Genomic DNA, 23,209 nt, shown 5'->3' with positions numbered 1-23,209 from the left:
AAGAAAGGAATTTACGGTGTGGTACCCTCAATGTACAATTAGATTTCGAGCGATACCACTTTTGGGCATTCTCCTTTTAAGTAGTTACTTTCCCCATTGTAATGTTATGAATTTCATTTTGCAATAAAAATACCATAGTTATGACTCGATTGTCGTAATGAACGAACTTTGTAAACCTTGCAGGTTTGTACGGAACCCTCGGTGCGCGAGTCCGACTCGCACTTGGCCGGTTTTTTAAGTAAGTCACATGAAATTATTTGAGTTGGAGTTAACATACACGTCCAAATAAAACTTAACAAATTCATATAAGGAGTGAACGTAATCGCTTCCGTTTTTCAGTCATTTGTACACGGAATAGATTTAACTTAAGACAAAAAATTACGCAAACCGCGAAAACACCTAACTAAAAATTTAATATAAGTAATTAATAAAAAATACCCAACAAACAGATATTTTAGGTAATTTCAGATAAAAAAAAATATGACTATGTAAAGACCGGTCTTTGTGGAAATCCTTGGGGGAGGCCTTTGTCCAGCAGTGCACGTCTTTCGGCTGAAACGAACAAACGAACGATGTAAAAACTTTTAACTTTTCAGCACTTCAAAACATTTCATAGGAGAGGCCAAACACTCGTCTACATATTATAAGGACTAGAGACTTAAAGTTGAGTTACTACACTAACTAAAAAAAATAAATTCAAATATTTTGCCAATCAGCAAGAATTCAAGCAAATCTTCTATTAAATCACATATGTGCCGATAAACATTGATGATAAACCGAAACAACCTACTTGAGATAGCGAATATCACATGCCTCAGTAATAAATACTCGTAGGTAAGAACAATCCTTGATAGAGATTAGAGAGATGTTAATCTGAAGATACTTGTTGCATCTGAACATCTTATCCCATTCCTTTATTGAAATAAATACAAGAATACACGGTGAAATGCAATTGCAACGAAACTGCAACTTCTGGTTACTTTTGAGTTGCATCTAAGTTTCTGCCATAGATTCCGTTGAGAGACCACACATGACGCGACCAGTTTGAAACCGGTTTTAACTGTGTACCTACTTAATTTTAATTATGTGTGCAATATGAATTTTGGATAAACTGACTCTCTTTTGCAAGTAAACAATAGTCTATTATTATTTCAGTTCATTAAGACAATACAAAAAACAATTCTTCAGTATGTTTCCATGATGGTAAACGCAAAATACTTTGTAGTTTGTAACAATCGTTTTACGACTATTTTGTCTTTACACACATGAAGTGTACCTATTATGCGAATCATTATCATTTACTTTACTTCTTCTTTTTCTTTTAATGGCAATTTGTTGGGTATGCACCTCAATGCATTTTTACCACTGCACCGAAAAAAAGGTAGGTTAGAAATCCTCGTCAAAATAAATAAAGATGTAATTTTGTCTTGACTTGACTGCTGTAGCTTCTACCACGAGTATTTCGCTGCGTCACAGGACCCCATCCTGTTCTATGGACAAAAGCTTAACCAGAGTAAATACAAATGGCTAAACGTTATCTACATAGAATTTTCAAATGATGATAAACACAATTTCATCGTTTATACTTTCCAACTTTTGCATTAAAATGTGACCGTATCCCATTTACCTATGCCCAAGTTCATCAGACTGATTGGTCTACCTATTTTTCATTAAGGTTTTCATTTTACCTATTTTGCGAGGGCTTTCGCCTCAAAATTCCACCATGTAAATGACTTAATTTTCATCACTTAACACATTTCGGGTGCTAATGAGAATATTCGGCGAAAGAAAAATTATAAAGCATTATCACAAAACTCAGATAAGCTAATACATTATCAGAGAGATAAGTAGGTATTTAATTTCAAATTAATCAGTGTAATATATCCTTACTAACGCACATACATACAAAATGTTGGTTTATTTACTTTTTGTATTTTTAATTTCCAGCCAATATGCTGCAGGTAAGACTTTACAGTATTAAATCTAAGTTTAATGTTTAATGTAAAGGAGAAAATAATAAAATTGTATTCTTTGCCACATTTTTGACAGTAGGTATTTGTGAATTATCTTACCACATGAAATTACTTATAATACCTACCTAAGATGATTTATATTTTAATCAATACACTCGAGTTGAATAGAATCGTTGATGGGATCCATTGTGTTAATTTTTTACAAGGGGAAATACCCCACAAACCTTATTACTTGTTCGGGTACGACAGTATACTCGACTCCGCCTATCAAAAGGAACTTACTAAGAAATCCTAGAGTGACCTTTGCCACCGGTTCTTTGGCTATTAGGTAGGATTTAAAATTGGTGGTAAATGGAACAATAGGCCTACAAGCGTCGTAAGAATGAGATTGTTATTAGAGGCTTCGTAGGTAACATCTAATTATGTTGTCTAACCTTTACTAATGCCATCACAATGTCATCGTGTTCTAAGATGCATGAATATCTTTAATAATAATAATCTATAATAATATTTTTTTTCATAATCTTTATCAATGTTTCAATTACTTTATAACAGGTCAATTTGGAGATTTCAAACAAGACTTTGGGTACGTGACAGTGCGCGAGGGGGCGCATATGTTTTACTGGCTGTTCTACACCACAGCTGATGTCGAGAACTACACAGACAGGCCCCTGGTGGTCTGGCTGCAGGGAGGGCCCGGGGGGTCCTCCACGGGCATCGGCAACTTCGAAATTCTAGGACCCCTCGACTTATCACTCCAAGAAAGAAATTATACTTGGGTAAAAAAACAATTATTTGCATTATATAGTAGTTTGGTGCCGACTAATTTTAAGCACACCAGCCACTCAAAATCAATCCTGAAAATTTTGGCACTCTAGCATATTTACGAACTCTACATTTGAGATTTTTTTTTCTGTATATGCGATTACAAAATAATTGTTTACAGGTAAAAAACTTCAACGTCTTGTTCATTGATAACCCTGTTGGAACTGGATTCAGCTACGTCGATAATAACAGTTACCTGACCACCACTAATGATGAAATTGGTAAATTTAATTAAACAGTCCTAATTTTTCCAGTGGAAAACATGTATCTTCAAAAAGGTCATTAATGTCATTTCATTTCGTATTTTTTCCAGCGTTGGACTTCGTGAATCTGATGAGAGGTTTCTATGAAAAAAATACTGAATTCGAAGGCGTTCCTCTGTACATTTACGGTCAATCATATGGCGGGAAAATGGCTGTCGACATGGGAATTCGAATGCGCGAGGTTCGCTTAAAATTGTAGTCACAATGTAGTCACAATATTACCATACAACATGATTATGCTGCAGATGTGTAATATAATAATATTGTGATGTAGCAAATTAAAGAAAATAAGAAATTATTTTCTAATATTTTATAGGCAGAAGAAGCAGGCACAATCAAATCAAACCTTAGAGGCATAGCGATGGGCAACGCTTGGATTCATCCGGTAGACGCCACGCTCACGTGGGGTCCTCTGCTGCTCGCTGCGGGCCTGGTAGACCAGGAGGGTTACGAAGAAATACAGGTAGCTATAAATTATACAAATGTATGCCTCAATGCTTGCGAGCATCGAGCGGCCTAGATAGAAGCTACTATCTAATGAGTAATCCTTTAAAAATGGTTTATAAACGATAATAGATAAAGTGAGCATGCCATATCTATTTATTTACCTGTTATTTTGCATTCAAAATAGGAGTTGCCACAAAAGATGCCCCAGTGTTTAGATTGCTACGCTCTGTGTCCGTACATCAGATGATATGATCATCCAATATATTCATACATCGTAATACCTACCTACATCCAGGCGCACGCTCGCGTAGCAGAGCGGCTGTTCAACGAAGGTCTATACTTTCAATCGACAGCGCAGTGGGCCTCGACACAAGGGGCGGTCTTCAGGCGCACCACAAATGTTGACTTTTATAACATCCTCACAAAGATGCCCAGTCAGCCAGACACTAGGAGTGCTTACGGTAAAAATATGAGTCATAAAATTTAATGTTCATCATCATATTCGCTCGTTTCAGCCAAATGACGTCCACTGCTGGACAAAGGCCTCCCCTAAGGATTTCCACAACGACCGGTCCTGCGCCGCCCGCATCCAGGCACCTCCCGCGACCTTCACCAATCGTCGGTCCACCTAGTGGAGAGCGTCTTCCAGCGTGGTCGCCACTCGAGAACTTTTCTACCCCAACGGCCATCAGGCCATCATCATATTTATCAGGCTATTAATTAATCTCCAGTAGGAACGCAACCATCTCCAATTTACAAGAAGCAAATGGATGATTAACCTCCATTCCTCACACTGGAGTTGGGTTGGGTTGGGGAGGCCTCATATTGTTATATTAATCCGTTACTCTACTCTTACATAAATTCCACGGGAAGAATGGTAAGATAATCATTTTCTAATGTCACTTTAACTTCACTAGGGATGTCAGACCGAAATTAAAGAACTAAATCTAATACCTACTGTTCTGATTCATTACTAACCACAATGCATTCGTGATCGTGATAAACCATTAGACCTTCGAAGATCTTTTTATATGTATAACATCCGCGTTGATCTACTACAGCATATGACGCTAAATCGTGATTTCATAATGTAATTCAATTTTGGTGGTTTACTTACAGAGATATCTAGGGAAATGATGATCCATGACAATTCACACATGGCAGACACCAAGCAAGAAGTGGTCAACCTTTACCAGCTAATGAACAACGAAGTGAAGCAAGCGTTGAACATCCCCGACCACGTCACTTGGGGTTCTTTATCAAATGCTGTATTTGACACCCTCAGGACAGACTTTATGAAACCGGTCACTGATGGAAGTCAGTATTTTTATGTAACCTTTTAAAACAAAATACCAACGACAAACTGGCTAACCTTACAATTATATTTTTCAGTTGAAAAACTCTTGAATGAGACTGACATTATAGTGACGAAGTACAATGGAAACCTAGATCTCATTTGTGATACTCCAGGTATTTGCTTGCCTTCACACTAATTCGTTTTTGCATTTCTTTGTTTCATTAGAATTTTGAGGATAGTCCAAGCTTGGGAAAGCCTTTTGGTATCGGCGTAGTATCATTTCAGGTCAAATTCTATGGGTTGACCGACTCAAGTGGGACGGGGCTGAAGGATATAAAAACGCTCCTCGCAACCCCATCTGGGAAGACAATAAACTTCAGGGCTACTACAAATCATACGGAAACTTTAGGTTCTTTTGGATCAATGTTGCAGGACATAGTGTAAGCACTTATCTGAATTAAGTATGTAAATTAAATAGGTACAAATCCATGCATTCCTTTTTAAGCTATACTGTGCAAATTTGTTCACCTCACCCGAATGTTTTTAATTCTACCGTTATCAATATTTAACGCGTATTTAGCGTTAAACTCAAACGCACGCATTTATTTCAAAATGTACCTTATGCCTAGGACGATTTTATCATTACCTTGCCGTAACACAGTCTTGCACTAGTACGGAAGGTAAAGGATTGTGTTTCTGTACCTAATAAAATTGTAATTGTATTGTATAGCTTCAAGCACAACTAATGAACATCGAGTACATCTTTCAGGGATAAATATTGTTGCTATTGCTTTCAGGGATGTATATTTCATAGTCATATTGTAGAGTTTATTTTTAATTTTAATTACTTTTCAGGTACCCAGGGACAACCCAGCTGGAAGTCGCGCCTTTTTACGGGACATGACGTCTTTTGGATAATGAAATGTAAATGTTTAGAATCATAGTGAAAAATAAAAATGTACATCAATTAAATTATGGAGATTATTATTATCTTTAATGCTTCGCTACCAGTCTTGGGTAACTGAAGGCAGATTAGACACATTTCTTCGATATCACCTTGCATTGCGTGTTCAAGATCTCCCCACTTTTCCCCATAGCAACAACTCTTATATATAAAAATACTTGACAAGATTTAAAAAATTATTGAATAAAGTAGTTAATAAAACTCTGTAAGTACCTACCTAATGAGGATCCAAATGAAATGTAATTGAAATAAACAAAATTACATAAAATAGTGTCAATAAAAAAAGAAGAAGCCAAAAAACAAAATAAATATTAAGGCTGAGTTGCACCACCTAACTTTAACGGTAACTATGACGATAACCGGTGCTTTTTGTATGGAGTTTAACAGATTTTTGACGTTAAAGTAAGATGGTGCAACCCACCCTAAGCATACAAGTCACAATTCCAAAGTTCCTTTTGCAATCACTTAATTTGACATTCAGCTACCTACATTATACCCATGGACAATTACCTACTACACTACTACGAGTATGCCGTGCAAAGGACTACATACTAAATACGAGTTTAATCAATTCATTGATGATAGTATAGTTTTCATTAATCATATCAATAGTTACAAAAGTTCCATCTAAGTAGGCAAGTACTTTATGATATTTAATAACTAATTAATATAACATTACGCCTACGTAAAATTTAAATTATACTGATAGAGACTAATTCAACTGTTTAGAAAGAAATTATTTAAATCCATCTATCTGTATCTGTGTCGCATGCTTATATCTTCTTTATGAAATCGGTTTATTAAGTAATTTCTTTATCTTAATCAGTAGATTGCGCTAATAAATATTTGATTATGAAGTAAATTAGTGCGGCCAGCGGCGAACGCACCTGTAGCAATTTTATGAGTTAAATATGGTGAGGACGGTGGTGATTGTAGTTTCAGTGCTAACGGCTGCTGCAGTAGCTGCTGGAATAGGTGTTTTGATTTGGTGGCTGGTGGCTGATCATAGTGATAATGGAAACGGAGAAATAGACAATACATGGCTGGAAGGCATACGTATGTAATAATAATAATAATAAATAAAACGTTTATTGCCAGTAAAACCAAATACATAAAGTCCTTATATCTAGCGGATGCCGCACTAAGCGAAGCTTGTGTCGCGGTAACCTTTAAAACTTGTTACACAAAAGAATCTTTACAAGTGGTGTGGGAACATTCAGATCAGACTATTACTAACAGTTTCAGAGTGTTATTAATCAGGTAAATGAAATTACTTACAATATTTTAATGTTACTACTTAGTCTCTATAAGTATAATAGTCATCTTAATAAACTATTGTAGGAAACTATGTTTAAAAATTAAACAAAATATATGAGTATTTCTCAAAAAAAATGTACGTAACGAAACGGTAGTAACGAAATAGTAAGGCTATAAGGCTTGTTATACATTGGCGAAATATTGTGAATGCTCTTCATTTATTCAATTCGAAATATTTGTAAGTATGCACCCAAATACGGGGTAATATTAAGGGGTTAGAAATAAAATAAGGGAGTAATCATTCATACTATTTTAATAAAATTATTTTTGTTCCATCATGTTTATCCATTTTGAGTCGTTCTCTGTAAGCTTTTTGCCTTTCGGCATTGGTTTTTGGCGGCATTCCTAAAAAAAACAAAAGAAGTAATCACATAAAAACGTAATCTAAATGATTTGATTATTTTTTGCTGGTGGCACTTCTGTAAAGCAGATAGTATCCAATCCTTTTATTATTGACGCTCTATATTTTTTGAAATAAATTAAGTACTGAATATTACTATGCTTAGTCAGGTAATAACAGTATACACTCAGCACTATGTTGTACTTTTTCGTAACGTAACGAAATTCGTAAAAAACGTAACGAAATATTAGACAAAATGAGATCAGAAACAAGTATTTTTTTGATAAAATTTGTTACAGCAAATATAAAAGCTTACTAAATGTTCGTACCACATGTATTACAAAAAATGGTTAAATGAAGACTTACCGTTCTATATAAAATCGCTGATTTTACTTCCTGTTACGAAAAAGTAATCCCACAAAACACACACGTTTTCACTGATTTTCGCGATAGATGTATGGCGGAGACGTCAGGTCAACAGCCATTCACAGTGCAGCTATTGTTGTCCGTGTAAAAAAAATATGGAACTGTTCAGAAACCATGGGAAAGTAGAAATAATCGTAACTAAAGAGTAAATAACGAAATAGTAAATGAGAGCGACTCATTTTGTTTTTTTGCTTTAAATTGCCAATTATTATATTGCCCCATAGAAAATCAATTTGATACAGAAACTGCGATTACTGTAGAACGATAATACAAAGAAATTTACAATAATTTAGTTACGTATCGCATTTTATGAAACAAAAACACATGAAAAAGCTAGGGTGGCAAACAGGTTTTTGTATGAAAGGTAAAAAAGGACTATTTTTAAAATATCTAAATATTTGGTAATAAGTAGGATTATAGCTATAATTCTTCGTTATCTTAAAGATTAATATTCATCCTTCAAAATTGTGTGTGTGTTTTTATTGTGTGATGATTTATAAATATAAAACTTTTGAACTGTTTCAAAGCACACTTTTTTTTTCAAAATGTACATTTTTTTTGAGAAATACTCATATAAAAGAAAACAGAGTGTAGGTATAATATGTGAGTGATGTATGTGTGATGTGTGTGTGAAGTGTGATGTGTGTGAAGTGTGATGTGAGTGTGAAGTGTTTGTGTGCATGATGTAGTGTGCGTGGTAGAGGTTTCCTTATAAAATTGTTATGGGAGGAGGCATTCTGTATCCGGATAGTCAAGACTATTAAGCCAAGATTCTATTTCTGGTTTCGCATGTCTAGTAGTAAGGGTTTTAATTTTTAATTTACGGCAAGTTTTGTTGTATATGAATGGTAGCAAAAAAGTAGGGTGACGTTTGGCAAATTTAGTGCGTACTGTTGGGACCGGGATCTTAAAGACACGTTGCTTACACAGTTTTTCGTAATCAGGAGACCTGAGGGTGATAGTGTGCATGCCAGTAGCAGCCCTTAATATGAACAGCTGACGAACTCTAAGGACTCCTGCTTCCGAATAAAGCTGGTTTGTGTTATATTTGAAAGGCTTCCTGAGCATCACTTTAAGAACTGTCCTTTGGGCTCTTTCAAGCTCAATCATTATGTACTTAGCAGCTCCTCCCCACACTCGAATGCAATACATAATCAGGGATTGGCAAAGGGTTTTGTACACTAGCAGCAGAGTTTCCCTCGGGGCCGAGTATCTTAAATTTTTCATAACGTGTATGATTTTACCGGTACGGTTGGAAAGTTGGGAAATGTGTTCCTTATAGGACAGGTTTTGGTCAACGGTTACTCCTAGGTATTTAATACTACCAATCCTCTCAATTTCGCTACAGGAGCAACTTGCAGAAGTATTTAGAGTGTGCATGTGCAGTTTGAGTATGCTTGAGGAAGGTGGTTGTGTACGAGCTGTCATATGAAATGCTATGTATTTCGTTTTCTTGGCGTTAAGTGTTAGCAAATTATTTTTAAGCCAGTTCGTGACAGCTGCTAAGCCACGTTCAGCATTTTCATATGTGGTTTTCCAGGAAATTCCTTGAAAAAGCAACACCGTGTCGTCAGCGTAGAGTAGCGTTTCCGCTCCTTCGAGATGTAGTGTGGGGATGTCACGCATATGCAAAATGAATAGTGTAGGGCCAAGTATGCTGCCTTGAGGTACGCCGTATTCAACTTGGGTCTGATCGCTAACCACTGAACCGACACGAATGCACTGTCTTCGATTACATAGGTAACTGGCAAACCAGTCATACGCCAGTCCTCTAATGCCTACGTGGATGTAACTCAACAATTAGTTTTACCTCTTGTGAATTTGATACTCGAAGAAGGTAAAAATAACACTACCTATGTTTGCAGTTCAAGAAGTTCACAGCGCTTTGTTCAAAGCTGTTTATAACTCTGTTTATAGTTTGATGACGGTGCAAATATTTTAAGGCATGTTTTATAAAATAACATCAGCCTGTGATCTTTTTTTCGCTTTTACAAGTAACTAATTAAGTAGGTTTACTTATTCTGTACGTCTTTTTTCAAGATAGGATTCACGAGGCATTGCCATTGACTTTTACCTTAGAGGTGTATTTTTGTTTCAGCCAACACGGCAGGATTCGCCGAGATCCCAGACATCGGTAAAATGTTCTGGTGGTTCTTCCCGTCGCTGGCCAGCGAGGCCAGCTCCCGGCCGCTGATCCTGTGGCTGGACGGCGTCACAGGAGACCCTCCCAGCCTGCTGGCCAACTTCGGCATGTTTGGCCCGTTCGACTTCAATTTGGAAAAAAGAAACGACTCTTGGGTAAGTACATATCGTACTTGAAAAGTACAGACGGCACATCAAGCTAAATATTATTGCATCGGGCCCCCGATCCGAGGGGATCCCGCGCCTAAGAGGCCGAGCTCATAAAAATTACATTTAATTTACCGATTTCGAAGATGATAGTTGATAGTCTAGGTACACCAGTTCATACCAATCGATACCAAAAAATTTGCCACGGGCCTCGGATGGTATAGTTACGCCACTGAGTGTGAATTTGCGGCAAAAATGTCTCGTCTGATGTGCTGTCCATTATTAGTAGTAATTTTTATGCCAATCTTGGGTAGGGGAAAGTAGTACGAGTTGATCCCCTGGGGTAAGATGATCTTTCGCGATTGTGCTGAAACCACTAACGTTATTTAGTTTCTTTCACTGGTAAAACATAGCTCTGGACACATCTCCGCCTCAGTCAAATCGTAATGGTGACGTGAGCGATACATCGAATTTGACGAGAAAAAAGAAAAATTGTGTACTTCTGATCTAAAATAGGCATGACTTTGAGCTTATGTTACTTTTATTCAAACAATGTTAAATGTAATTACTGTTGTCGTTAGGCTTTCTATTATGTTTAATTTTAATATTTTGGCCATAAAAACGTAGCCGCGTACTTGTAGATTATTTTAGCAAATATTTAACAAAAAGTGGGACTTGGGTCAAGATGATCCCTTCCTATATGTACGAGATGGTCCCTGGCAATTAAAACAAAAAAGTCAATAGAGTAGGTAAAGGGAAGTGAAATAAAAGAAAGAGAACTTCATATAACTCACCTGAGTCTGAAGGAGATGATACTGAGTGGCTGTACTGAACAGAAAAGTTTTGAAGCGATACCAGGGGTGAAGGATGGATAAAATGTAATGCATGTGTAAAATGGGGCCATAAAGCATGTGCTGGGGTAGAGGGTGATGAAGCAGGTGAATTTATTTGTGATATATTCAACACAGCTCCAGCCAAAAAGCGTTTCAATTATTTAAACGCTTTTTAGCAGATACTAAGAAAGAATCAGTTATTTTCGTTATTTAATTCGTAAATGTTTTTCTTTTCTAACTTTTTAACGATTTGTTCGCATAATTAGGTACTCCGAAAGGAATATAACCAGAAAAGAATAGATCATAGAACAGAATCATAGGGATCATCTTACCCCTACCTGGGGGATCATCTTACCCACAGGGGTGTACAAGATGATCACTATGTAAGGTTTTGCAAAAAATGAAATATTTTAATGAAACCTCAATTAATTTCTGGTTTTGAGTACAAGGAAAGTTGGATAGATAAATATACTAGTAGTAATCGTCTTTATTTTTGGTTTACCTTGAAAAATATGTATTTTACAGCGATTCCCGCTTAAGGGGATCATCTCGTACTACTTTCCCCTAATTAGCCATATTGTAATGCAATATTTTTTTCATGTTCAGTATAGGTATTTGATGCTAGCCCCTCATAAATTTTTATTGCGATACAACAATTGGGAAAATCTGTTATTACTAGTGGTGATAGGTAATTCCTTTACCCTAATATAAAATGCAAAATTTTACAGGTTGATGACTACAACCTCCTCTTCGTAGATGCACCGCTAGGGACCGGCTTTAGTACTATTGCCAGCGATGTTGAGATACCTGGAAATCTTGATACCAATAGTAAGATCATTTACGTTTATTTTGTAATATTTAATAGAGTATCACGTTACGGAAAAACGGAACAATATTTTCCTGTTTCCTGATTTTTCCCTGTTATAATTGTTGCGTCGTTCAATTACGTTATAGTGGAATCAATCACGATTATTATAGATTTACCTTACACTGTGTTACATATTCTTTTATAGGTATCTAAGAAAAAATCAGACTAAGGTATCTATTGTAGACACCTAAGTCTAATCCAGTTAATAAAGATTCTAATTTGTTTTTCTTTTCAGCTGAACACTTACTGCAAGCTTTGGAGTCATTTTATGCCCGTCATGAAGAATTTGTGGATACTCCTCTCTACATAGTCGGACAAGGCTATGGAGCACAACTCGCAATGTCTCTTGTTCTTGGTCTGGATAAAGTGGGTGGAATGATTTTATATAAATTATTATTTAAAATGTGTTACGATGCCCAATTCTACAAACCTCTAATTATTTAACAGGCGGAGAACTCAACAGCAAACTTGAAAGGCATCGTCATTGGCAACGGTATCATATCACCAGCGGTAGCTCTGACCAAACTGGGCTTCTACTTAGAGGAGCTTGGCTACATTGACGGCAACGGTCGTGCTGCTATAGAAAATTTTTCGAACGAAACCACGTATCTTGTTAGCGAAGGACAACTGGCTGAGGCGTACGAGAAATTCTTATCCTTAGGTGAATTTGTTAATGAAGAGGCTGGAGCTGTAGCTGTCAATTTAGGTCACATAGTTGAGAAAGTAACTTACGACTCCACTACAAAAGGTAAATATTTTTCCGTTTGTTTAACATTATGAAGATTGGTGATGTCGGCACATTTTTATACCTACTCACAGTGACATAATAGCCTAAGCTAATATGCAACAGGCATGAGATTGCTGTTGTGATGTTGACCTACCCCAAAGGGTACCTACCTTGATCAATTGAATATAATTTATTTACACTTTTTTAGACATATTTGGCCAGAAAAAGTACCTACGGGATGTCACTGGTTTCAATGTAGACTTCAACACCTTCATGATAGAAAGAGTTGCCCCCGCTTTGGGAATATCAGAACCAAATTTCGACAGCCGTCGAGAAGAGGTCATTCAAGCTTTTAAAGATGTATTCATGAGACCTGCTAAGAATATGGGTATGTGGGCATTTTGGGGATATTTTGCTGAGTTAAGTACATTTATCGCAATAATTCGTCATAGTAATTTATTCTCTATTTTTCAGTCGAAGAGATTCTTGAAAACACGAACCTGACTGTTACAATTTACAATGGAAATTTGGATGCAGTATCTAATACACCAGGTAGGTACTGGTATACGAGTAGGTTACAATAAAAATCAAGTCTGTACTTATGTACCTATTAACTAACTGTTAGACATCTAAAGTGCCAGGCAGCGATAAAATTACGAATAGCATCATTTAAACTCTACAGTTTGTATTTGTGAGAATTAATAGATTCATGTTTGTTACTTCTTCACGCAAAAACTACTGTTACCCATGTTAAAGCTTTACAGTAAAAATAAAAGCGCTTTTAAAAGCTTGCAAAAAATAAATTAGTTTTATGAGCATTTTATTTGACCTCAGCTAGCTTAAAAAATCACAGCAAAAGTCAAAGCTTATCGTATTAAAAACAATTTCATTTCATTTTTAGGACAACTGGAATGGGTAGACAATCTCGAGTGGTCGGGGCAAGGCGAATTCCTGATTAGTTCTCGGCAGACTCTCATCGTCAATGGATTGATTGAGGGCTACTTCAGAGAGACCGATAAACTAAAATTCTATTGGATGAATGCAGCAGGAGTATCAGTATGTTTCTTTCTTTAAGATATCTTAATTATGGCAACTAAGTACCTACCGACCGCCAGCAATATTTAACGCTGGTTCGGTTCGTACTGTCAAATTAGTAATTTTGCAACTTTTCATATAAGTTATGTTATCTATTACGTAGATACTTACCTAGCTACCTAATAAAAACTCTTAATAATAACTGTTTCCGACACAATATAAAGAAATCATTTTTTATTTCAAATTCCATATTATTTTTGTGATTTAAGACGATCACATTCATAAATAACAAATAAATTTAATTACAGGTCCCACTTGACAGCCCTGTTGGAATGAGAAGAATTGTACAAAGAATAGTCGATAGTGACGGTGGAAACAATGGAAACGGAGAAGATGAAGATGACAATAATGGAAACGGAGAAGATGAAAACGATGGAAACGGAGAAATAGACAATACATGGCTTGAAGGCATACGTATGTAACTTATTTGACGAATTAGTTTTACCTCTTGTGAATTTGATACTCGAAGAAGGTAAAAATAACACTACCTATGTTTGCAGTTCAAAAAGTTCACAGCGCTTTGTTCAAAGCTGTTTATAACTCTGTTTATAGTTTGATGACGGTGCAAATATTTCAAGGCATGTTTTAAAAAATAACATCAGCCTGTGATCTTTTTTTCGCTTCTACAAGTAACTAATTAAGTAGGTTTACTTATTCTGTACGTCTTTTTTCAAGATAGGTAGGTATTCACGAGGCATTGCCATTGACTTTTACCTTAAAGGTGTATTTTTGTTTCAGCCAACACGGCAGAATTCGCCGAGATCCCAGACGTCGGTAAAATGTTCTGGTGGTTCTTCCCGTCGCTGGCCAGCGAGGCCAGCTCCCGGCCGCTGATCCTGTGGCTGGACGGCGTCACAGGAGACCCTCCCAGCCTGCTGGCCAACTTCGGCATGTTTGGCCCGTTCGACTTCAATTTGGAAAAAAGAAACGACTCTTGGGTAAGTACGTATCGTACTTGAAAAGTACAGACGGCACATCAAGCTAAATATTATTGCATCGGGCCCCCGATCCGAGGGGGTCCCGCGCCCAAGAGGCCGAGCTCAGAAAAATTACATTTAATTTACCGATTTCGAAGATGATAGTTAGTTGATAGTCTAGGTACACCAGTTCATACCAATCGCCTCAATAAATTTGCCACGGGCCTCGGATGGTATAGTTACGCCACTGAGTGTGAATTTGCGGCAAAAATGGCTCGTCTGATGTGCTGTCCATTATTAGTAGTAATTTTTATGCCAATCTTGGGTAATTAGCCATATTGTAATGCAATATTTTTTCATGTTCAGTATAGGTATTTGATGCTAGCCCCTCATAAATTTTTATTGCGATACAACAATTGGGAAAATCTGTTATTATTAGTGCTGATAGGTAATTCCTTTACCCTAATATAAAATGCAAAATTTTACAGGTTGATGACTACAACCTCCTCTTCGTAGATGCACCGCTAGGGACCGGCTTTAGTACTATTGCCAGCGATGTTGAGATACCTGGAAATCTTGATACCAATAGTAAGATCATTTACGTTTATTTTGTAAATTTTAATAGAGTATCACGTTACGGAAAAACGGAACAATATTTTCCTATTTCCTGATTTTTCCCTGTTATAATTGTTGCGTCGCGAGTCGTTCAATTACGTTATAGTGGAATAAATCACAAAGTTCTAAGATTATTAAAGATTTACCTTACACTGTGTTACAAATTCTTTTATAGGTATCTAAGAAAAAATCAGACTAAGGTATCTATTGTAGACACCTAAGTCTAATCCAGTTAATAAAGATTCTAACTTATTTTTCTTTTCAGCTGAACACTTACTGCAAGCTTTGGAGTCATTTTATGCCCGTCATGAAGAATTTGTGGATACTCCTCTCTACATAGTCGGACAAGGCTATGGAGCACAACTAGCAATGTCTCTTGTTCTTGGTCTGGATAAAGTGGGTGGAATGATTTCATATAAATTATTATTTAAAATGTGTTACGATGCCCAATTCCACAAACCTCTTATTATTTAACAGGCAGAGAACTCAACAGCCAACTTGAAAGGCATCGTCATTGGCAACGGTATCATATCACCAGCGGTAGCTCTGACCAAACTGGGCTTCTACTTAGAGGAGCTTGGCTACATTGACGGCAACGGTCGTGCTGCTATAGAAAATTTTTCGAACGAAACCACCTATCTTGTTAGCGAAGGACAACTGGCTGAGGCGTACGAGAAATTCTTATCCTTAGGTGAATTTGTTAATGAAGAGGCTGGAGCTGTAGCTGTCAATTTAGGTCACATAGTTGAGAAAGTAACTTACGACTCCGCTACAAAAGGTAAATATTTTTCCGTTTGTTTAACATTATGGATATTAGTGATGTCGGCACATTTTTATACCTACTCACAGTGACATAATAGCCTAAGCTAATATGCAACAGGCATGAGATTGCTGTTGTGATCTTGACCTACCCCAAAGGGTACCTTTTTTTTTTTTTGCGCAGGAAAATACTTTGCGTATACCCGCCGCCTCGGGGGAAGCGACGGGTTATGTGGGACTCCCTTGTCGGGTGGCAGCAATAGCGGCTGTCACCCGACAAGTATACCGACTAAAAACCTGCGGTGCACCCTCTGCATTTTACTGGCACGACGTGGGGTCCTACAGATTCAGACCACGCCGTGCCGACGCATGGCCCAGCCTTTGCCGGGCCTCCCGCGCTAAAGAGGGGGTCTGCCGGTACACTGGCAGACCCCCCCAGACAGGGTGGGACCGTGCAATGTGGGTGATGGGTCCCCCGGCCTAACACCCACTGGTCTCACCTAGTGAGGCGGAAGAAGGCGAGCGAATCTCCTCCTTCTTCCCCCCGGCCGTCTGCGCCGGAGCGCGTGGGCTTCGGGATCTACTTCCCTAGCCCGTTCCGCGGTCTCCTTCTGCAGCATCACCTCTTCGCAGAAGGAGACCATGGCGTCCCACGCGCTCTCGCCCAGGAGCATCGCAACCACGACGCCGGGGAGCGCGAGGTCCGGACCAGTCACCGCAGTCAGAGCCCGGCGCTGCTGGACCCATGCTGGGCACACCTCAAGGGTGTGCTGAGCCGTATCTTCCGCAGCGCCGCACTCGTGACATTCAGGGCTCGGCTCTCTACCGATCAGATGCAGGTACCAACCGAAGCACCCGTGTCCAGTTAGCACCTGCACCAGACGATAGGTGAGGAAGCCGTGCCTCCGATGCACCCACTGGTCCAGGACCGGGCGGATCGCCTCTATGGTTCTCACGCCATAGCGGCAGTCTACCAACTCCCGCTCCCAGCGCCGCAGAAGCTCCTCTCGGGCAAGCTCGCGGACGCGCTCCACCTCCTCGTATGCCGGGCGCTCCCCTGCCTCGCGACTCGACGTTCTGAATTGGTAGACCACGTCGAGGACCTCTGCTTCGAGTTCCCATGGGGGGAGCCCGGCCAAAACGCACGCCGCACCGTGTGATACGGTGCGGTACCCTCTTATCGCCCGCAAAGCGATGGTGCGCTGCGGGCGCCGCAGAGCGGCACGGTTCTCTATGTCGAGAGAACCCACCCATATGGAAGCCCCGTATAGGGCCATGCTCTTTATAACCCCAGCGTAGAGTTTGCGACAGCTCACGCTGGGGCCCCGCGTGTTAGGCAGCAGTCTGCCCAATGCAGCTGCCGCCCCTGTAAGTTTGGAGGCCAGGCCCTCGAAATGGGCGTGGAAGTTCCACCGCCCGTCCAACACTAGGCCCAGATACTTCATCTGGCCCCCTATCCGCACACGGACACCCTCTATATTGAGGTGGGCACCTGGTGGCGGTCCTATGGGGGGGCAACGCAACGCGCCAACAAGACTGACCTGTCGGTCCCGCAGGTAGTCCGCCACTATCCTGATGAGATAGGCCGGCACTCCGTGATAATGAAGCGCCGACACTATCGTGTCAAAGGGCAGACTATTGAAGGCGTTGGCGATGTCGAGGTACCTATACCTACCTTCATCAATTGAATATAATTTATTAACACTTTTTTAGACATATTTGGCCAGAAAAAGTACCTACGGGATGTCACTGGTTTCAATGTAGACTTCAACACCTTCATGACAGAAAGGGTTGCCCCCGCGTTAGGAATATCAGAACCAGATTTCGACAGCCGTCGAGAAGAGGTCATTCAAGCTTTTAAAGATGTATTCATGAGACCTGCTAAGAATATGGGTATGTGGGCATTTTGGGGATATTTTGCTGAGTTAAGTACATTTATCGCAATAATTCGTCATAGTAATTTATTCTCTATTTTTCAGTCGAAGAGATTCTTGAAAACACGAACCTGACTGTTACAATTTACAATGGAAATTTGGATGCAGTATCTAATACACCAGGTAGGTACTGGTATACGAGTAGGTTACAATAAAAATCAAGTCTGTACTTATGTACCTATTAACTAACTGTTAGACATCTAAAGTGCCAGGCAGCGATAAAATTACAAATAGCAACATTTAAACTCTAAAGATTGTGTTTGTAAGAATTAACAGATTCATGTTTGTTACTTCTTCACGCAAAAACTACTGTCACCCATGTTAAAGCTTTACAGTAAAAATAAAAGCGCTGTTAAAAGCTTGCAAAAAATAAATTAGTTTTATGAGCATTTTATTTAACCTCAGCTAGCTTAAAAAATCACAGCAAAATTCAAAGCTTATCGTATTAACAACAATTTCATTTCATTTTTAGGACAACTGGAATGGGTAGACAATCTCGAGTGGTCGGGGCAAGGTGAATTCCTGATTAGTTCTCGGCAGACTCTCATCGTCAATGGATTGATTGAGGGCTACTTCAGAGAGACCGATAAACTAAAATTCTATTGGATGAATGCAGCAGGAGTATCAGTATGTTTCTTTCTTTATGATATCTTAATTATGGCAACTAAGTAGCTACCTACCGACCGCCAGCAATATTTAACGCTGGTTCGGTTCATACTGTCAAATTAGTAATTTTGCAACTTTTCATATAAGTTATGTTATCTAACGTAGATACTTACCTAGCTACCTAATAAAAACTCTTAATAATAACTGTTTCCGACACAATATAAAGAAATCATTTTTTATTTCAAATTCCATATTATTTTTGTGATTTAAGACGATCACATTCATAAATAACAAATAAATTTAATTACAGGTCCCACTTGACAGCCCTGTTGGAATGAGAAGAATTGTACAAAGAATAGTCGATAGTGACGGTGGAAACAATGGAAACGGAGAAGATGAAGATGACAATAATGGAAACGGAGAAGATGAAAACGATGGAAACGGAGAAATAGACAATACATGGCTTGAAGGCATACGTATGTAACTTATTTGACGAATTAGTTTTACCTCTTGTGAATTTGATACTCGAAGAAGGTAAAAATAACACTACCTATGTTTGCAGTTCAAAAAGTTCACAGCGCTTTGTTCAAAGCTGTTTATAACTCTGTTTATAGTTTGATGACGGTGCAAATATTTCAAGGCATGTTTTAAAAAATAACATCAGCCTGTGATCTTTTTTTCGCTTCTACAAGTAACTAATTAAGTAGGTTTACTTATTCTGTACGTCTTTTTTCAAGATAGGTAGGTATTCACGAGGCATTGCCATTGACTTTTACCTTAAAGGTGTATTTTTGTTTCAGCCAACACGGCAGAATTCGCCGAGATCCCAGACGTCGGTAAAATGTTCTGGTGGTTCTTCCCGTCGCTGGCCAGCGAGGCCAGCTCCCGGCCGCTGATCCTGTGGCTGGACGGCGTCACAGGAGACCCTCCCAGCCTGCTGGCCAACTTCGGCATGTTTGGCCCGTTCGACTTCAATTTGGAAAAAAGAAACGACTCTTGGGTAAGTACGTATCGTACTTAAAAAGTGCAGACGGCACATCAAGCTAAATATTATTGCATCGGGCCCCCGATCCGAGGGGATCCCGCGGCCAAGAGGCCGAGCTCAGAAAAATTACATTTAATTTACCGATTTCGAAGATGATAGTTGATAGTCTAGGTACACCAGTTCATACCAATCGCCTCAATAAATTTGCCACGGGCCTCGGAGGGTATAGTTACGCCACTGAGTGTGAATTTGCGACAAAAATGGCTCGTCTGATGTGCTGTCCATTATTAGTAGTAATTTTTATGCCAATCTTGGGTAATTAGCCATATTGTAATGCAATATTTTTTCATGTTCAGTATAGGTATTTGATGCTAGCCCCTCATAAATTTTTATTGCGATACAACAATTGGGAAAATCTGTTATTATTAGTGCTGATAGGTAATTCCTTTACCCTAATATAAAATGCAAAATTTTACAGGTTGATGACTACAACCTCCTCTTCGTAGATGCACCGCTAGGGACCGGCTTTAGTACTATTGCCAGCGATGTTGAGATACCTGGAAATCTTGATACCAATAGTAAGATCATTTACGTTTATTTTGTAATATTTAATAGAGTATCACGTTACGGGAAAACGGAACAAAATGTTGCGAATTATAAGTGTATTTTCCTATTTCCTGATTATTCCCTGTTAAAATAGATTTACCTTACTCTGTGTTACAAATTCTTTTATAACTAAGAAAAAATCAGACTAAGGTATCTATTGTAGACACCTAACTAAGTATAATCCAGTTAATAAAGATGCTAACTTGTTTCTTTTCAGCTGAACACTTACTGCAAGCTTTGGAGTCATTTTATGCCCGTCATGAAGAATTTGTTGATACTCCTCTCTACATAGTCGGACAAGGCTATGGAGCACAACTCGCAATGTCTCTTGTTCTTAGTCTGGATAAAGTGGGTATAGTCTGGTCGTCGAGCATGTAGAATTTTGTCCAATGACCCCAAGCTACCCATCCTTATCACTCGCGCGTAATTATATTGCTGTCGCGCTAGCACACTCACTGCTGCTGCCCGTCGCACAGTCGCGAATTATTATTTACTGTTTATTACGATGCCTAATTCTATAAACCTCTTATTATTCAACAGGCGGAGAACTCAACAGCCAACTTGAAAGGCATCGTCATTGGCAACGGTATCATATCACCAGCGGTAGCTCTGACCAAACTGGGCTTCTACTTAGAGGAGCTTGGCTACATTGACGGCAACGGTCGTGCTGCTATAGAAATTTTTTCGAACGAAACCACCTATCTTGTTAGCGAAGGACAACTGGCTGAGGCGTACGAGAAATTCTTATCCTTAGGTGAATTTGTTAATGAAGAGGCTGGAGCTGTAGCTGTCAATTTAGGTCACATAGTTGAGAAAGTAACTTACGACTCCACTACAAAAGGTAAATATTTTTCCGTTTGTTTAACATTATGAAGATTGGTGATGTCGGCACATTTTTATACCTACTCACAGTGACATAATAGCCTAAGCTAATATGCAACAGGCATGAGATTGCTTTGTGTTGCTGTTGTGATGTTGGCCTACACACGAAGGGTACCTACCTTCATCAATTGAATATATTTTTTTACACTTTTTTAGACATATTTGGCCAGAAGAAGTACCTACGGGATGTCACTGGTTTCAATGTAGACTTCAACACCTTCATGACAGAAAGGGTTGCCCCCGCGTTAGGAATATCAGAACCAGATTTCGACAGCCGTCGAGAAGAGGTCATTCAAGCTTTTAAAGATGTATTCATGAGACCTGCTAAAAATATGGGTGAGTGGTTTGGGGATATTTTGCTGAGTTAAGTAGGTACAAGTATCGCAATAATTCGTCATTATAATAATTATCCTCTATTTTTCAGTCGAAGAGATTCTTGAAAACACGAACCTGACTGTTACAATTTACAATGGAAATTTGGATGCAGTATCTAATACACCAGGTAGGTACTGGTATACGACTAAGTTAAAATAAAAATCAATTCTGTACTTAAGTACCTATTAACTACCTGTTAGACATCTAAAGTGCCAGGCAGCGATAAAATTACGAATAACATCATTTAAACTCTAAAGTTTGTATTTGTAAAAATTAACAGGTTCATGTTTGTTACTTCTTCGCGCAAAAACTACTATTACCCATGTTAAAACTTTACAGTAAAAATAAAAGCACTTTTAAAAGCTTGCAAAAAAATAAATTGCCATTTTATGAGCATTTTATTTAACCTCAGCTAGCTTAAAAAATCACAGCAAAAGTCAAAGCTTATTAAGTTATGTCGGCCGTTTGGTGTAGTAGTTCTGAGTCCCGATTACGGTAACTTTTAACGTTTCCAATCCAGACACGCTTCTCGATTCTGCGATACGATTGGTCGTTCAACAGCGTACGTCAGCTGTTTTGACCAATCGTATTGCAGAATCGAGAAGCGTGTCTGGATTGGAAACGTTAATAGTTACCGTAATCGGGGCTCAGAACCTCAGATCATAGCTATGATCTTAGTTCAGAACGGACTACTATGCCGAGAGGTCCCGGGTTCGATTCCCGGCCGGGCAGAAATTGAAATGATGAATTTTAGTTTCTGTGACGGGTCTGGGTGTTTTCTATGTTAATGTGTATGTATTTACAAAAAAAAAAGTATTCAAGTATGTTTTGTTTATATCCGTTGTCTAGTACACATAGTACAAGCTTTGCTTAGTTTGGGACTATAGCGACGCAGTGTAAAATATCCAAGAATATTTATTTATTTATTATTTATTTATCGTATTATCAACATTTTCATTTCATTTTTAGGACAACTGGAATGGGTAGACAATCTCGAGTGGTCGGGGCAAGGCGAATTCCTGATTAGTTCTCGGCAGACTCTCATCGTCAATGGATTGATTGAGGGCTACTTCAGAGAGACCGATAAACTAAAATTATATTGGATGAATGCAGCAGGAGTATCAGTATGTTTCTTTCTTTATGATATCTTAATTATGGCAACTAAGTACCTACCGCCAGCAATATTTAACGCTAACGCAATATTTTCGGTTCGTAGAGTCAAATTAGTAATTTTGCAACATTTAAGAATGTCGTTAAGTTATGTATAGGTAGATACCTACTTACCTAGTTACCTTAAAAAACTCGAATTAATAGAACTATGTTTCCGACACAATTATAAAGAAATCATTTTTTTTAATTCCATATTTTTGTGATTTATGACTCACATTCGTAAATAATTAATTTAATTACAGGTCCCACTGGACAGCCCTGTTGGAATGAGAAGAGTTGTACAAAGGATAGTTGATAACTAAAAAATAAATGTTTAAAATTTATCAATACAATTCATTTTATTAAGCTTCAAAAACTTTTTACGAGAAGACTGGTATGGGGCAGCGATACGCAGCAATCCCAGGCATTTGCAAGCCGTCAGTACTTACTTAATTTTGAAAGGTCCTACTCTTGATCTCCTGCTAAAGCCTACCACACCAGCCCGCTTTAACAAGTTCTTTGTTTTTTTTTAATGGAATTACTTTGCTCCGTGAAGCGATTTTAAAATGAAATGGCAGAATTTAGAGACGAGTAGGTTTACGTGATGATGCAGGCAGACTCGTCGACTTTCAGTCTCATATAATACAGTCATATTAACGCTTAGCACTTAGGTAGGGGATCTGCTCATGGACGCTTCATTCCAGTGTGATAAAAATA

The 23,209-nt window shown here is 38.5% G+C and overlaps 2 protein-coding genes and 1 long non-coding RNA gene across 6 annotated transcripts; 2 read left to right on the top strand and 1 right to left on the bottom strand.

Moving 5' to 3' along the window:
* Positions 1 to 1,853: 1,853 nt before the first annotated feature.
* LOC135072502 (retinoid-inducible serine carboxypeptidase-like) lies at positions 1,854 to 5,777 on the top strand. Its single transcript, XM_063966443.1, has 10 exons — positions 1,854 to 1,961; positions 2,529 to 2,752; positions 2,920 to 3,019; positions 3,112 to 3,242; positions 3,378 to 3,524; positions 3,804 to 3,969; positions 4,628 to 4,825; positions 4,901 to 4,978; positions 5,091 to 5,245; positions 5,661 to 5,777. Exons 1-10 carry the CDS (start codon positions 1,910 to 1,912, stop codon positions 5,721 to 5,723), a joined length of 1,314 nt encoding a protein of 437 aa, XP_063822513.1. The 5' UTR covers positions 1,854 to 1,909; the 3' UTR covers positions 5,724 to 5,777.
* Positions 5,778 to 6,622: 845 nt separating this feature from the next.
* LOC135072501 (uncharacterized) lies at positions 6,623 to 22,836 on the top strand. Of its 4 annotated transcripts, none has more exons than XM_063966441.1 (26): positions 6,623 to 6,825; positions 9,951 to 10,150; positions 11,703 to 11,802; positions 12,078 to 12,208; positions 12,290 to 12,590; positions 12,778 to 12,957; positions 13,044 to 13,121; positions 13,471 to 13,625; positions 13,913 to 14,000; positions 14,040 to 14,078; positions 14,403 to 14,602; positions 15,070 to 15,169; positions 15,462 to 15,596; positions 15,678 to 15,974; positions 17,669 to 17,848; positions 17,935 to 18,012; positions 18,362 to 18,516; positions 18,806 to 18,971; positions 19,296 to 19,495; positions 19,959 to 20,058; positions 20,304 to 20,434; positions 20,627 to 20,927; positions 21,125 to 21,304; positions 21,393 to 21,470; positions 22,313 to 22,467; positions 22,756 to 22,836. In XM_063966441.1, the coding sequence occupies exons 1-26, from the start codon at positions 6,681 to 6,683 to the stop codon at positions 22,813 to 22,815; spliced, it is 3,933 nt and encodes a 1,310-aa protein (XP_063822511.1). In that variant the 5' UTR covers positions 6,623 to 6,680; the 3' UTR covers positions 22,816 to 22,836. The 4 variants fall into 4 exon arrangements, with proteins under 4 accessions (XP_063822511.1, XP_063822512.1, XP_063822510.1 ...); XM_063966442.1 differs by having other exon boundaries at positions 13,913 to 14,078; positions 18,806 to 18,893; positions 18,933 to 18,971; XM_063966440.1 differs by having other exon boundaries at positions 13,913 to 14,078; positions 15,462 to 15,592; positions 15,674 to 15,974.
* On the bottom strand, positions 7,322 to 7,894 carry LOC135072503 (uncharacterized). Its single transcript, XR_010257450.1, has 2 exons — positions 7,793 to 7,894; positions 7,322 to 7,431 (listed from the first exon to the last, which is right to left on the bottom strand). It is a non-coding gene; the product is annotated as an uncharacterized LOC135072503 (long non-coding RNA).
* Positions 22,837 to 23,209: the final 373 nt, after the last annotated feature.

This window comes from Ostrinia nubilalis, chromosome 6, assembly GCF_963855985.1.
Source record: "Ostrinia nubilalis chromosome 6, ilOstNubi1.1, whole genome shotgun sequence".
NCBI lineage: Eukaryota > Metazoa > Arthropoda > Insecta > Lepidoptera > Crambidae > Ostrinia > Ostrinia nubilalis.
The sequence above is the reverse complement of the archived record's forward strand: the minus strand, read 5'-3'. Positions and strand labels throughout refer to the sequence as shown.

Bases quoted from the DNA above. Each gene is read 5' to 3' on its own strand.
- LOC135072502 (XM_063966443.1), top strand. From the start codon at position 1,910: ATGTTGGTTTATTTACTTTTTGTATTTTTAATTTCCAGCCAATATGCT. The intron at 2,753-2,919 runs GTAAAAAAACAA...AATTGTTTACAG, and splicing joins AAGAAAGAAATTATACTTGG to GTAAAAAACTTCAACGTCTT. The intron at 3,970-4,627 runs GTAAAAATATGA...GTTTACTTACAG, and splicing joins AGACACTAGGAGTGCTTACG to AGATATCTAGGGAAATGATG.
- LOC135072501 (XM_063966440.1), top strand. From the start codon at position 6,681: ATGGTGAGGACGGTGGTGATTGTAGTTTCAGTGCTAACGGCTGCTGCA. The intron at 12,591-12,777 runs GTAAATATTTTT...ACACTTTTTTAG, and splicing joins TTACGACTCCACTACAAAAG to ACATATTTGGCCAGAAAAAG. The intron at 18,013-18,361 runs GTAGGTACTGGT...TTTCATTTTTAG, and splicing joins TGCAGTATCTAATACACCAG to GACAACTGGAATGGGTAGAC.